This window comes from Amphiprion ocellaris, chromosome 2 (genome assembly GCF_022539595.1).
Source record: "Amphiprion ocellaris isolate individual 3 ecotype Okinawa chromosome 2, ASM2253959v1, whole genome shotgun sequence".
NCBI lineage: Eukaryota > Metazoa > Chordata > Actinopteri > Pomacentridae > Amphiprion > Amphiprion ocellaris.
The window spans coordinates 21815393-21832043 of record NC_072767.1 but is presented as its reverse complement, the minus strand read 5'-3'; the positions used below and the strand labels follow the sequence as shown (position 1 = coordinate 21832043).

The 16651-nt window shown below is 38.2% G+C and overlaps 1 protein-coding gene across 2 annotated transcripts; it reads right to left on the bottom strand.

Annotated features, from left to right (window-relative positions):
* On the bottom strand, positions 1–16203 carry LOC111580186 (tyrosine-protein kinase ZAP-70). Of its 2 annotated transcripts, XM_023287816.3 has the most exons (14): positions 16159–16203; positions 13970–14048; positions 7790–8269; positions 6826–6986; positions 6591–6729; positions 6428–6509; positions 6255–6277; positions 6134–6173; positions 5149–5350; positions 4828–5034; positions 2871–3063; positions 1861–2001; positions 1511–1623; positions 1–589 (listed from the first exon to the last, which is right to left on the bottom strand). In XM_023287816.3, exons 3-14 carry the CDS (start codon positions 8192–8194, stop codon positions 472–474), a joined length of 1824 nt encoding a protein of 607 aa, XP_023143584.1. In that variant the 5' UTR covers positions 8195–8269; positions 13970–14048; positions 16159–16203; the 3' UTR covers positions 1–471. The 2 variants fall into 2 exon arrangements, with proteins under 2 accessions (XP_023143584.1, XP_023143586.1); XM_023287818.3 differs by lacking the exons at positions 13970–14048; positions 16159–16203 and adding an exon at positions 8500–10011.
* Positions 16204–16651: the final 448 nt, after the last annotated feature.

Genomic DNA, 16651 nt, shown 5'->3' with positions numbered 1-16651 from the left:
TACTGAATAATATTCATTTATTTAGCATGACAAAAACATCAATTGCTACATTCCTCCCTAAAACACCATACATCATTTGTGATCAGTTAAAATAAATGCAATCATGAGTTTCTGTGTACTTTTTTTGGCTTAAAAACAATAAGCTGCTCTTAGGTGGCAACAGATGCAGTGAAAAAGTCTTACATACGTCATACTCTCATTCTTCTCTGAAAATACCAGAATATAAAATAAGTTTTTTTATCAATGTGAAGACAGTTAACATTCAAACCATGACAGACATCCTTACATGGCAGACACACGATTTACAAATGCACATTTATTGTCGCTGAGGCCTGTTTAGCTGCATATTGGCACTGTAGTCAAAGCTGATCGGTGTACTGCGTTCATAAAACACTCTTTGTTTTGGTTGTCTAATGGCTGGTTGAAAGGACGCTTTGTGCAGCGCTGGAACAGAATGTGCCTTTCTTCTGTCTACTTGGTAGGCTCAGCGGCGGCTGCAGCTCCCTCAGGCTTGGCCTTGTTGGATATGGAGTAATGGTAGGACCTCATGGACTCCTCCACCTTCTTGAAGTCAGGACGCTCCTCATGCCTGGTGAGAGAAGAGGGCCGGAAACAGCTGCATTAAAGGCTGTGATTATTGGAAGTAAAGTCACAAGATCTTAAGATGTCAGACCGGGCCATAGAGGTTGTGGGTGACACTGTCAGCTCTCTTACCAAAATTATGTTTTGTAGGTCAGTCTGAGACTTTTGTCACTGTCAGTAACTGTATTGCACTAAATAATCTGCTTAAATGTGGCTTTGTGGTGGAGCTCAGACTATTTAAAAATAAGTTTCTAGATGTTTGAAAAAGGTGTCGCAATAGGATGAATATAAATCTTTTGTTTTTTCTTCTAGACATAGTCTTTGTTTTCTAGATATAAACTGCACTGTTTGTTTTATGCTGATGATAGCGTCCTATAATCCAAACTGGTTTGCTTCAGGTTGAAGTCTGCTTTCAATGGTCCCCACATGTCTCATGGTTCCCCTAAATTTAAAGATTCCACAGAGGACAGAACGATTATTGACAGATTCCCATATGGTCTAGCGGTTAGGATTCCTGGTTTTCACCCAGGCAACCCGGGTTTGACTCCTGGTATGGGAACTAGCATTTAGTACTAATACTATTGTGTGAAATGATAATTCTGACTTACAAACCCAAGCTTCTTATTCCATCGAAAGCTGTTCCACATAATTCCATTAACAGAGTTTGACTCTACATGTGATTGATATACACAAACCCAGGCCACATTAGTTTACATCGTTTAAACTAACTTTTTGGAATGTCTTCAAAATATTACTAGTTTTCTGATATTTGCAACTGTGTGTATGATGGCTGCTCTGTGGGAGTAAGTAGTGTTGTTTTCCTTAGTATTTTATTGTTTGTTCTAATTTCTGTCTCTAGATCTCAGCATGACTCTGACTAAATAAAGCTGAAGTAAATAAACAAGTTCATGCAACATCAGCGTCTTACGAGTATGTCCAGCACTCTTTCATCAGTGTGTACATTCGCTCTGGACATGCTGCTGGACTCTCCATGCGGTTCCCACTTTCAATGAAGCGCATCACTTCTGGTCCTTTCATTTTCTGGAAAAAAAAAAATGAAAAAGACAAGAGATGTGACATGATGCTCAGGAACAGCGTTCTTCCTTTGGTAGTGTGACTTCTGCAATCAAGGCAAGTAATTCTTTATTTTACCAGGTAAGATCAGCTGAGAACAATTTCTCATTTACAATGATGACCTGGCAAGAGGCCCCAGCAGGAAGCAAGACAACAAATAAAATGGTGATAATATATAATAATGCTCTGCAGAAACAACTTTACCTTGTAAGGCTTCCCTCCATAGGAAAAGGCCTCCCACATGGTGATACCAAAACTCCACACATCACTTTTACTGGAGAATTTGTGGAAGTTAATACATTCTGGAGCGTACCACTTAAGTGGCCATTTACCTGCAGTACGAGCCTGAAAACACAAAATGTACAAAATAAGCAGCATGTCATTGACTCAGCTAAAGCAGCAAACATCCTTGGCGACAACAAGGACTAACATACTGCACACGTAATTAAGCTCATAAATAGCAGTGGTCCATCCTTTCAATGCCATCTTCATTCAGATTTAATAGAAGAGTCAGAACAAGTTGATACTGTGAGTCAGTGAAGAATAAGATGAGTTTAACTTAAGGTACTGAAGGTAACTGAGGATAATTTAGAACAGTGGATACCAAACTAATTCTTTATGGATGGGGGTTTTCATGATAAAAAAATAAGATGACATCTACTGCAGCTACATTTTCAAACTGCATTTTCAAAATGATCAAAACAGAAAAATAAACAATAAGCACTCAGATCACTACATCTAAGCTAATTTTTACTTCTATTTTATTGTTTTTATCAATAAATGTAATATCTTTCTGTAGCACCACCAAAAATCACTGACCCCTTTCTTTGTGTGACTGACTGTAGACCTTTAGTATTTCACTTACTATTAATGTTAGTTAATTTATGTGGCATGTACACTTTGTTGGTGGTGGATAAATATCACTTTACAGTGTTGTGAATAAAAAATGTTTGGAAAATATTCATTTCCTACATGATTTCCTTGGATTCCTGGGACTAACTGTTTTGGGATGCAAATGCTGACTTGGCATTTGTGCTGTGTGACGTCAGCAATCTCCAGACAAGACATTGATTTAAGATACACTATCAGCTTGTGTTTGCTGAAACGCTGATAACCCCAACGCCCTCACCCTTTATTGCTTCTACATTTACGTCACAGTGTTTTGCAGCACTACAGCTTTAAAAAAAAGACACACAAGGCTACGTCATGAGTACTTTGTAGTAGTTGTTGTCTGCTCCCAGCGCCTTGGAGAGGCCGAAGTCACTGATTTTGGCAAACTGTTGGTTGACGAGCAGAACATTGCGAGCTGCTAAATCTCGGTGCACAAAGTTCTTCTCCTCCAGATACTTCATCCCCATGGACACCTGGTGCATCAGGTTGACAATGTTCTCCACAGTTACAGTATCCCTGTGGGGACAAAGTCAGGAGAATGTGAGAAATATGATTTTTTTTTAATGTACAAATTGGATTTTTCCTCGTACAAATGAGGGACAGTGGATTCTGAATGGCACTGCTTTCCAACCTGCATAAATCTGAGGGGTCACAGGCTGGTTGAGGAGACATCAAATACTTTTTGACACAACGTATAATTCTTGTGAAATACTGAATGGTGTCAAAATCTTAAGCAGTCTAAAATCTCTCAAAATAACCTTTCTAAAAAATACAAAATGGCTTACTGTTAAATTGCTCATTAAATACAACAATGTCCACAGCAGCACCACAACCTGTGATGAATGATAACAAACAGAAATTTAAAGTAGTCACATGTGACAAAAACCCTAAAAGTTTAGGAAGCTATCTAATGTTTTATAGAGTGTAAACACATTCTGAATAAAATGTTCACTGTCTGTAGGGCTCATATGTGAAAATACTGAAAGCAGCTAATCTATCTATCTATCTATCTATCTATCTATCTATCTATCTATCTATCTATCTATCTATCTATCTATCTATCTATCTATCTATCTATCTATCTATCTATCTATCTATCTATCTATCTATCTATCTATCTATCTATCTTGCTGTACAAAAGTAAACTCCTAAGACCACATTAAGGTGCTAAATATCAGAAATATCTTGGCAGGTATCAGGCAGTCTGGTTCATGCCTCATAAGTACGTCTCAGACTAATGAAGTTTCAGGTACTTTACAAGCTCCATGTGACCAGCAGCAAACTTATTTCAGGAGCAGATGACAATTGTATGATTCAGCCCTATGATTTAGTCCTGTTTGCACATGGATGATTTTCCATTGGTGGTTTTTAATAACTTTTAATGTATTTAGGGTAGTTATTGACCCTGCTTACAGCTATACTCATTGGGATTCCTGGGGGCTTAGAGATAACTTGCCTTCTCTACATTGCAAACAAACTGTAGAATTATTCCATCTCATATCATCAGAGACCCTCAGCTCGACCATGTCTGATTTGCTTGAACCTTTTTTTATTATAAACTACTGGTATTTAAAATAGTATCTACTTTCTGAGATCAAAGTTGCACTTTTCCATTTTGGCCTTGTTTTCTGCACATTAAAATTTAAAGTCATGTATATAACAACGGTACCTCAATAACTATTAAAGATGAAAGTCTTACAGTTTTACTGTGATTTCTCATTATGCCATCGAATCTGAATCTGCAATACTGGATAAGTAGACCAAATAATCTCTGATTATGGGTTTGTTGAAACATGAATAAAATTACGCCTTCAGGAAAAGTCCCATTTTTGAGACACATTGCCAAAAAAACTGATGATGCAGAAGTTAACTAGTGATATTTTCTGACCAATAGGTAGCTGCAAGTCACAATAATAAAAAACAAAACATAGAAAATACTTTTTAATATGAAATGTTTGGTCACAAAAATGAAAAAATTATTTTGTTGAACTTTCAGAACGTATGACAAGTTACACCACAAAAAAATCAGGCAAATCAGAAATGGTTGAGCAGAAATAGTTGTTAAAAATTGACAATTTGAGATTAAATGACTCGGACCACCAACCTGAGAAACTCATTAGAGCTGGTAAGCTTTTATGGTCTGCTGTCGAAATTGGAAAAATACCCACACAATTTTACAGTTTTTTCTTTTTTTTTCTTTTTTTAATCCACATTCACTAATGCTTGTTGTATTTCACCTAAATATCCCACACCAACTGAGTGTCGATTCCATGTACTCACTTATTGCTGGAGAGGAATTTGTTGAGGGGTCCGGCGGAGGCCATCTCCATGACCAGCATCAGATTCTCAGCGTTGCACAAGCCGAGCATGCGAACAATGAAGGGGTTACTCAGCTGGTGCATGATCTCTGCCTCCCTCATCATCTCCTCCTTCACCAGCTTCTCGTTGTCACTCTTCAGCACCTTGATGGCAACATCTACCTGACCTCTGAAACAAAATAAGCATTAAACAATCTGCCCATTAAACGCACTGGGTTCATTAGATGTACGGAGCGAGTCCAACTTTAATGCAGGTTTTGTTTTATAAAGTCTAACTTCTCACGATTCTGTCTTGAGGACGCCCTTCTTCACGCAGCCGAAGTTCCCAGAGCCAAGCTCCACCTCGTCGATCAGCAGCTGACTCCTCTTGATGTTGAATCTCTTGATGTCATTGGGGTTGTGATACGGGTTGAATCCGGCGCAGTCCATCGGCAGAACTTCACGGTCTTCAGGCACAGTGGTCGCTGGCTTCAAGGCTCCAGGAGCTGGAAAGTAAAGGTGCAAGTCACATTAGAAAATAATCATCTGATGGCAGGAGTACTCTGCAAACTATTTAACAGCTGGCTGGGGCTTTGAAGTCACACATTTAGGGCACATTAAAAACCGAACATTTATTTATGTCTTTACTTTGTTTCCGAGGTTGTTGCGTATTGATTCACAGCAACAATTTTAGAAAACACCGCTTTCAGGAGGAAAAATGAAAATAATCAGTGAGTTAGTTTTATAGCGACGGAGCTGAATCCTGTGGTCTAAGTACTGCACTTAAGTACTTTACTCAGGTATTTTCATGTTATGCTATTTAACACTTTAAATATTACAGGTTATCCTCCTCTACATGTATTTGATGCCTGAAGTTACTGGCCATTTTTCAGATTAAGATTTCAAAGCAAAATAATACCATTGTTTCATTTGTATTAATGAAATATAATGCATTAATACAACTCAAACTACCCAACAATATATACTGTAAAGCAGTGAAAATGTGCTTCACATTTATCATCTCTCTATATGATTATCTGTAATATTGTGTGCGTGTGTGTGTGTGTGTGTGTGTGTGTGTGTGTGTGTGTGTGTACAATATATATAATAGTAATAAAACACTAATTATTGTATTTTTCTGCTGTATGAGTAATTCAGTACTTTGTTACTCTACATTTTGTGGATCATACTTCTGTACTTTCATTATTGAGGGATTTTGATAGCAGAACTATTTGTTGTTGAAGTGTAACTGTGAATTGCTTTTGTCTGCTGTACTATAGACAACTCACCTCGAGGTGGCGGTGTGTATCCATTTGAGCCGGGCCGCCTCTGAAAGGATTACACCAAAATGAATCACTGAGAATAAAGAAAATGCTGACTCCAGCAGTGCAGGATGTAATGAATACTCACTGATACAGGAAGATTTGGTGTCTCTGAAAGGTTACAAGGCAGATTAGTGTTAAATCAGCAATTTCATTTATAAATGTGATGAAACTATGTAGAAATAAGAGCAACTGCATGTTAGAAATAACCTCAAAACATGATATGCTGATGTGTTGGAAAAAAAGGAAGATGCAAAGTACTTTCAGCAGCTTTTCCGTAAACACAAGCCTCCCCGAGAACAGTAACCAGGCCATCAGCTTTCATCTTCAGGTATTCAACCAGCTGAAGACATATAGAGAAAGTTTAATTTTAACTCAGAGAAAGACATACTATAGGAAAAGCAAACCATGATGGAGGACCTACCTGCCAGACTGTGTCAAACTTTGTTCCCTCTGGCATGGATAGTTTGCCTGATTTGTCCTCGAGGATCTGATAGTGGTAAACTGTTTTCCCGTATACCATGGAGAGAGCAAACGAACCAGACTCCTCTCTGTCTCTAATTCTAAGAAGCGAAGCACAAAAAAATGCACTGCAACTTCTGACACTAACTCTCCAGACAGAGGCACAAAAGTAGGTACAGAGGGGAAGACAGACTTACAGGAACTTGCCGTCTGGTTGTGCTCCACAGTAAAGCCGCCTCTCACCTTCCTGACGGGTGATTTTACTGTGATACCAAGGCATCTTCTCGTGGGCCGTAGTGGCGATCAGCTTCTCGAGTTGAGGAGCTTGACTGATGATGGCCTGCTCCATGGCTTCTCCCTGAGCACAGAAAAGGACACAGAAACAACGGGAATTCAGATTTCCACACTGGAAAATGTGTTTGTCTGTGATCACATACACACTTTAAAACAAATTTCACTTTCTTTCAACTATATGCTATATTTTCCACTGGAACTGAAAACATGTTGACAGTGTGTGTTTTTTGGAGGATGGAGACACTGATCTTTAAATGCCACATTGCTAATGGAAGATTAAAGTGTCACTTTCACTGCATTGCACATTAAGTTGGAGGTCATCCAAACTATCAGCATGAGCAGATTCCACGAGAGGCAAAAATAACTTGTTTTGTGATTAAAGTGAACTGTCCCTTTTGCTTTTACAACTTTAATAATAAAAGTAAAACAAAAATATAGAATCATTCACTTAAGTGAAAGTAACAGTAACATGCGCTAAAAGCTCTGCTTTCAGAATGACCAACAAAATGTACTTTAAGTATTAAAAGTAGTTTTTCCGAATGCCTCTTGTCACTCACTGGGTCATTATTAATAAGGTAATATGCGAGTGGTAATTCAGTGTCATAGGTGGTTGAACTGAAAGTCATTTCGACACATTTTGTTTTGTGTTGGGACATTTTATAAACCTGATCATATGATTTTTGTGAAATGTTTTAATCTGAAAAGTAACCTGATTGAATCAAAAGTAGTCACAAAACATACAAGTAGCTTAGAATTGTTCAGCACTTGGGTAAACATACTTTCCGCCACTGTTGAAAAGTAGGAGCTGACTGTTTCTTAAAAGCAGATGTAAATATTGAACGCTGACTCTTCCAACAGCAGCCTCACCTCCAGGTTCCAGGTCTGCTTCACGTACTCCCTCAGCATGTTCTCTCTCAGGCTGTCAAACACGCCGGGTCGTATTGGTGTATCCGGGGAGCGAAGACAAGGTTTCCTTAGGGTGCACACCAGCCCATCAGCGTCTTTGCTGTAAAACTCACAGAGCTCTGCAGGCCCACAGTGAGGCTTCCCTCCAGCAAGGCAGTAAGTCCCATTAAGTTGTTTCTCTACGGAGTAATGATGAAACTCCAGGTTCCACACGATGGACAAGACGTAGCCTCCCAGACTGCGGAGACACTTTCGCAGCAAGAAGAGGCCGTCAGCCATCCCAGCCAACTTCAGATGCTGCTCGGCGTCTGTACGGCTGATGCTGCCGTAGTAGAAAGGTAGCTCAGCTGCAGGGTCTGTGGACATGGTGAGGCCTGGGAGAGTCGAGCCGGACCTGGTCCTGAAGTCCTGGATGGAGGCGGTGGAAGGAAACTGGAGAAACTGAGTGGCAAAAAAAGGGACAAAGGTTTTTAGGAATACCCTGATTGACAGTATATTCACAGATTTCAGTCTGTGACCTTTAAAGCCTTTCAACCTCCTCCGCTGTCTGCTCAATCAACCCTAATGTGTCATTTAACAAATTCCAAAGTGCAAGCTGTGGGACAACATAACAATCAGTGCTACACATCTTTACATAAAGTAAAACAAACAGCAGCTCTTCAGTGCCTCACCTCTTCTTCTTCCTCTTCTTGTGTTAGAACAACAACACACTTCACAGTATTTCACAGGACTGTCAGCTCTACAGATATAAGCAGTGAGGAGTCATATGTCTGGATGAGATCTTTAGCTTGAGAGGCACCCACACGCTGAAATTGCATGAAGCTTGCAGATTAACAAACTGGTGACAAAAGCCACAACAGGAAGCTGCAGTCCGCCCTCACAGCCTCCTTTCTCCAGCATGTTGCTCTTCCGTTAAGCAGGTGCTGTTTGGTTTTAGAGCATTCCCTCCGCCTTAGAAACTCAAGTTTTAACATTTTCCCTTCATTAGAAAAAAAAATTATGGGAATTTATCCCATAATGCTGGCGCAACAACTACTAAGTGCAAAATGAGATGTGTTTGTTGGAAATCTGTTATGATTTCAGTGCCGACTATGGCGATGACATAAAGATAAGATTAAAATCAGCAGGTTTGACTGAACTCTGAAACGGTTAGGTGATAACAGGCAGAACATGTCAGTTTGAGCTGGAAGGAAAATCGACAGTGATCACAATTTGTAACACACTCCAGCTCACAAAATGCAGAAAGGAAATATTCAGACAATGCAGATGTAGATACAGTGAGGAGTGAGATTTTATAATCATCATGTAGCTTGGACTTGTAGGTTATATATCTTGAATAGCAACAATAAAGCTAAAAACCAACAACATTTCTACCAAAGTGTGCCCGAAACTTTGTCAGTTATGCTCATCTAGACACTGTCCGTCATTTTCCACTGCTAGTGAGTGGAAAAGCTCACCCCACTCACCAAATGCATTCACAAGGACTTTATCTGGCATCTGAACATTTTCACATGAAGACTGATGGTTTCAAATGAAGGAAAACGTTTTTCAGCACAATGTGAAATCATAGTTAAAAAGTGTGAAACCTCAACTTCCTGGCCACGTAGCTGAGTCTGTGCCCACATCCACAGTGGACAACCGAGCCGAAACACAAAGCTGCCACAAAAAGCAAATCCTCACCGTGGCCTGGTCCCCGACGCACCGCAACAAAGACAGCCAGGCTTTAATGTGTGGACAAACAGATCCCCGACTCACATGAACGAACGAGTGCTTCACAAACTGAACCTTAGCTGATGTGTCTTTAGAATATTTTAGTCAGCATAGTTCAGGTGAAGTGAGACTAAACGCACAGCTAAAGGGAAACTTGGATGTTCGACTTTACTTATGATGATACAGATATTAACTCTGCTCAAGTTGCATTCTTTAGACAAATTTAAAGGAACCACTTTGCGCTACTTTATACTTCTATTTTACTACAGCTCAGAGATAAACACTACTTTTTTACTGTACTACATTTGTTTGACATCTTTCCCTAAAACACACCTTAACCCTGGAAATCGGTCTTTATTGTGTTATCTTTGCATGTTTAAATTCACAACATAAAATGAACTTTGCCTGTCTCGTCTCATTGATTACATAAAAACTGAAATAAACTGTTGTTGATGTTTTTTCATTATATAATTTGAGTTACACATCATTTAATCAACTTTAATTAGCCTCTCAAATGGGCCAATTTGCTCAGATTTTGTTTTTGTATCATCTTAAATTGAGTATTTTTTTCTTTTAGTCTGCTGACTGGTTAATCAGAGCAATCTGAACACATAAACATGAGTCCATTTTAACAACTATCGGACATATTACTGACAATCAACTGCAAATTTGTATGAAACGGGATGTAAATAGCACCAGTGATTCAATATATTGACAATAATTGTTCACCACATAAGTAAAAAAGCTGAATGAATTCCTAACCAACTTCTGTGATATTACTGGAACAAACTAAAAGGGAAACAAACCAACAAACCCTCTATAAGACAGCATGACAAGCATATTAGCTACGCTGCTGTAATTTATGAGGGAATGAAACAAACCCAATACTGACAGACTTCCAACGCAACATTAATACTCCTAGCAAGAGCAGCAGCCAAGTCTCGGCTCAGCTCTTTTTTAATATGACTTTTTTCTACTTAATTTGTATGTAATGAACTACAGAGAGTGCAGCGAGGTGAGACAGTTCCAGAGCTTTGCTTTGAACCCACAATGCTACGTGGCATCTTTCAGACTGCACCTGGGACCCAAGACACTTTAAAAGACAGAACCTGGCTTTCTGCATTGTGTAAATCCTTTCAATGTGCATGGAATGCTTTTGTAAGACAGGTGACAAACAGATAGTGACCCACTGGAAAGAAGTCAAATGAGTCAGTCTGTTTTCAATAAGTGGGAAAGTACGTATGTGACACACACCAGAATCTAACAGGCCTGAATGTTTGCTTTCCATGGAGACAAGAGAGTGAAAATTTCATGGTATGATTTGGTTTTAGTATGAGCCTGATTGTGTTTGTCCTTTGGTCAAACTTTTCTATTTTGGAGAGAATTACCGTTCCAGGGTATTAATCTTGATGTCAGTGATGGAGACGTTTTACACGAAGAACAGAGTGAAAGCTTTTTATAATCTAATTACTAAAATTCTCTACATGTGACGGTAAAAACTCAGGCATGTAAGCTAAGAATAGCGAAAATTGGCATCTATGAAGAAATACTCTTAGTCACAGAAAACAAATTCATATAATAAAAGTAGCAATACCCTACCACAAGTGAAAGTCCAGTATTCAACATTTTACTGTTGAGAAAAACTATTAGGAAATATACTGTATTTGAAGCTGAAACTTAATGTTCAAATGTAACATTGTTTCAAGCTAAATACTAATATCAGCAAGCTCACAATGCATACCTGCAGATGTTTTACAGATATACTGATCACCTATATTAGTCTAGTGTGTTAGCATGCTAGCGTGTTCTAATTAGCACTCAACACAAATCATAAAATGAGGTAGATCTGACTGTAATCAATTAAAGTATAATATTTTGACATGATGATGGTGTACAATAAATAATTAACAACATCATTACAATTCATCCTGATGGAGGTATTAATGCCTGGCTTTTTTTTTGGCCATCCATAGGAGATATTCAGCTAAAACATGAAAATCTCAACCTTTATGGTGGCACTTGTGTAAAAGTCAGAGGATCATCAAGTGGCTGTTTTCCACTGGAGGTACTTGCAGGTCCGGACCTTTTTGTTTTTGAACTGCCCTTGTAGAACCCCTTATGGGGCCATTTTCGCCAAACCTTCCTGTTCTGCTTTCTACATGCTTATAGAAGATAAGATAAAGATAAAGATAAAGATAAGATAAAGTTCTTTATTTCTCCCCACTCCAGGGGAAATTTACATTGTTACAGCAGTTTTATTTACAATATATACAAGGGTGGCAAAATTTTTAACAGAAAAAATAAAAATAAAAATAAAGTTTAAAAGTGCAAAGATGTGCAGTGCAAGAATGTCTGTGCAAATTTTATGGTTTGGGGTGGTAATGATATAGTCCAGTTTATGTTAACATCAGCCAGTGATGCTGATGTTGTAAAGAAGTGGAGTTACATCCAGTAAACACTCTTTATCTTTGTTTAGCTACTCTCAGAGTTGATATTGTCATCAAAGCTGTCAGAATCTGTTCATGTAAATGTTCGTGCCTCCTTGCACTTGCCCCAAGTTCCTGCAGCGGAAAGCTAAAGTCATCTACTATAAATAAAAAATGTCTGAATAAAGTTTTACAGCACTTTCAAAATGTTCATTCAGAACTAAAGTAACCACTCCTCTAGCCCACTCACTATCAAAACTAAAAATATCAGAAGCAGCGTTATAAAGCCTACAGCTATAATATTTGTGAAAGTCTACGACAAAAACTCATTCTCAGATCGCTAATACCACAGAATTATTAATAACTTTCGGGTATGACATCAGAACAAAGGAATATGTAATAGTGATCGGCCGACAGCATATCTGCTTCAATGATTAGCTGCAGAGAATAAAAACATAAAAAGTAAAGCCAACAGAACAGCGTTGAGATGCCGAAACGATCGGCTTTTTAACGCCTCTGAGTTATTAATACAAATACAACAAAGCAACCCATGATTTGATTTGCTTCTCTGGCTAAAGCAAGCTGTGTTTTCTGTTGATTCTGTGATTCGCATTAAATCAAGAACATTCTAGTGATAAGTATGCTGTTTAACTTCGAGACTATTTAGGTCATGACTATTTGCTGCCCTATCAGGAAGTCAGCTTGTGGTTATGTAACTCAGAGCATTCCTCTATACATACATCAACATGTGAGACTGTGAAGGCGTCCAACAAATAATAATGTGTCCTTTAACCCTGATACATGAAATAATTTTCCCCCAAATCTTTTGTTTTAGTGATCATCTAAAAACATCCAACTTCGTGGGCAGACTTGGATAGGAAGCTGACATGCATATCAGATCAGGGGCCTAACTGCCCCAAACTGAACCATAATTTCCTGAACCAGTGGAAACAATTGACATTCAAATAAACAGTCTGCATGTGTTTCCCTGTTATCATTCAGGCTGTATTATTCCAATCTGACATGAACCTCTGGAGATCGACACTCAAAAAAACGAAGCAAACTTCCACTTTCAGCAGCATTTTAATGCCTAGATGCTGTGTCTGAAGACCTAAAATAGCACAAGTTGCACCACACAATTGTAGTTACATTTCTATTTATTTTAAAGGGACTTTTTTTGTTAATGGTGCCTTAATCTTTAGCTATGGAGCATGTTTACATTTTCTTTGAACGCTTTACAAATTAGAGCATGAATTAATGAGCACATTTTGCACTAAAAAAAATCTAGTTTCAGCTATTCTAGCCAAGATCGGCCGACCGTGGCTGGCGCATCTTGCAGATATGCCTTAGTCCAGCACCAAAAATACATCCAGTAATTTTAGGAAAAGTTACAAGCGATAAAAGGCACACACATGGACCTCTTGGGTGCGTTAAAACCTACTAATTTTTTGGTTTTCTATTCCAAGGCACAATAAAAACATCTTTTTATATTTTGCACATGTAATGGCTGCCTTTGTAAGCCAAAGCAACAATGCCTCAGCCTGACTGTGGTGCACATGCTGTTTTTATTCTCATAAACAGTTCAGACACAGTCATGGAAATAAAAAACTTAATTTGACTGGAAATCTTTTTTTTCTAAAAATGAAAAAATGAATGAAAATATATCACAGTTTACTAGAGGTTTACAAGTTTAATTTGTATGGAATCAAAGAAATACTAAAATGCATTGCTAAACCACATTTTTAACATTCAGTTCAATGACCAAGTGTTGTCAAATTAACACATACAGAATCATGTGTAATCTCAAGCATATGGCGAGAAGTTAGATTTCCCAACAGTATGGAAGCTTTTTGCTGATAAATTGCAATACAACTATGACTTAACCTAACTATGTTATCACGTGTCTTACCATATTTTATGTTTTTCACAAAGAAAAAAAGTGGAATCTAACAATACAAACTTGTCCACCCTTAAATGAGCAGATATAACAATAAAACCTACTCACGTTTCACTGCTTCACTGCTCGGTAGGGCGCTTCTTAAGAAACACAGTTGTATCTGTTGATCTGACGGCAGCGTAAGGTGCTGTGAAGAAGTGGGGGTTAGACACAATGAAACACACACACACACACACACACACACACACACACACACACACACACACACACACACACACACACACACACAAACCCACAATACACACCAATAACGGCAAACGCATACACAAGGTTATGAATTCAGTTTGACTGCCACCTATGACGCTCTCCTTTGAGCTCTTTAAATCTCCACTGACTTATAAAGAAATGTGAAATAATCGTTCGACATTTTGGAAAATTAGCTTTATTGGCTTTCATGTTCAGAATTAGATGAGAAGTTTGTCGACTAACGCTATAGCTAGAATGTACTTAGCTTAGCACAATGACTGGAAACAGGAAAACAGTTAGCTTAGCTTTGTCCAGAGCTAACAAAGTTCACCTTTCAGCACCTCTAAAGTCAACAAATTTAACACATTGTATCCGGTCTGTTTACTTCATACAAAAACATTCTTACAAAAAGTGTAAAATGACTAGAGCTACAACAATAAATCAATTTGTTTTCAACTATTGAGTCATTTGACAACTTTTGATTACTTTTTTTGTAATTGATTAATCTGTTTAAAGTATTTTTTTGCGAATAAAGATGTCAAAATTCTCTGATTACAGCTTCTTTAAATTTCTTGTTTCTTTCCTCTTCTCTGATTGTAAATGTAATATCTTTGGGATGTAGACAAAACAGAACATTTGGGCTTTTATAAACACTAAACAACATTTATCACCATTATCTGGCATTTTATAGACCAAACAACTGATCAAGAACATATTTGTAAGTTGCACGACTAGTAGTGGGTTTACAGTTAGATGCAGAGCTATTCACTTTTACTGGTGGTTGGGTTTTATTTTACCTTTCATTAGGTTTTCCTCTGTTTTCAGTGTAGTGTTACGCTAACTTGCTTCATATTTAAAGGACCAGGATGACATTTGTGCTTATTTTCTTTCTTGTCAAGAGTGGTCAAGAGTTAGATGAGAATATTCATATCATGTTCATGTTTGAATGGAGGCCTCTAAGCTTAGCTGGGAAACAGCTAACCTTGGTCTGTTTAACAGTCAGAGAATTTGTCTCCCAGCATTCATTTTCTAGGAAGTGATAGCTCAATAAATGGGGAAATAGATAGCATTACTGCAGATATGAAGCTACAGAGAGGTGATGGCAAGCTTAGCATAAAGCCTAAAGACACTAGGAAACAACTAGCATAGCTCTTTGCAAATGTACTACAATCTGTCTTCAAAGCGCTATAATTAGGCCTAATATGGAGTATATAGTTTGTTTAAGCGAGTAGTTCAACAAATTTGGACATACAGTTAAAACTGTCACCACTACCATGCCTAAACAGTAAATATGAAGCTACAGACAGACAACGGTTTAGGTTAGCATAGCATAATGACCAGACATGGAAACAGCTAGCCTGAGTCAGTCAAACGTTTAACATAACAAAAATTTGCCTACCAGCGTCTCAAAGCTCACTAATTAACAAATGATATCCCATTTATTTAATTTTCTATAAAACTACAATGTAAAAATGTTAATTTTTTGCTTTGTAGGAGGTTTCTTGGCTCTGAGCAGTTGCTAGGCAACAGGTGCAAACTTCAGGTAGTTACTGCTCCCAACCAAGAAGCAGGTCAGCACCCCGCCAAAAAAGATGAATTAGCACAAGTTTTGGATGTGTTAGGCTGGCTTTTTAAACTATTAAATAGTGGAATGCTAGTTATTCAACTCTGTTAAATGTCTTTGAGCTAAGCTAGGATGCTAGCTAGCTTTAACCTTAAACTTTGTGTACGTTAACAGTTAGCTGAAAAGGGAAAGTACTAGTATTTTCTTACCAAAAATGTCGAACATTTGCTTCAAAGTACATGTCAAGCAATTTTATATGCATTTATGTGTATGTGTGTGTGTCTTTGTGTTTCTATGTGCTGTTATGTAAACTAGCTACTGACTTCATACAGAATAATCATTATGACACATACAGGCATCCACACTCCAGCACCTGTGCATGAATACCCGCAGTACTAACTGAAGCAATGACAGGGATAGTAACCCTCCGACCCCCACAGCCCACACACACACGAACACACATGAACACACACCACCCCCACCTCACCGGCTGCAGCTGCTTCCTTGGAGTCGCAGATCTGGCAGTCAGTCAGCAGGATCCTGCAGAGTCAAGTCATCCAAAAACAGGCAAAACAAACCCATAGAGCAAAATGTCTTCCTACAAAATAAGAGCATGAACATTTGGGTTCTGTGGTGTCCAGAATGAGTGATCTTCAATGGGTCAACAATGCATCTCCATTTAAAAATACTACCAGCTGATCTATCATCAGGTTGCTGCCATCCAAATCTAACTAACAAATTCAAGTGTCACAAGAACATGAGTGAGTTGTTTGAACTGAGGCTGAAGTCATAGAAACTATTGCAAGAATGAACACGAAAAAGGGGGTTTTCTCTCAGATTGTATGGCTTTTTTGTGTTTGAAGTCAGAATCATTACAAGAGGGCATTTGAAAACACTGTCTCTTGGAAATATTTAGAAATCACAAGCTAACAAATTATTGTCGTCATGCTTTGAGTATACATAATCAAACATAATGTTGC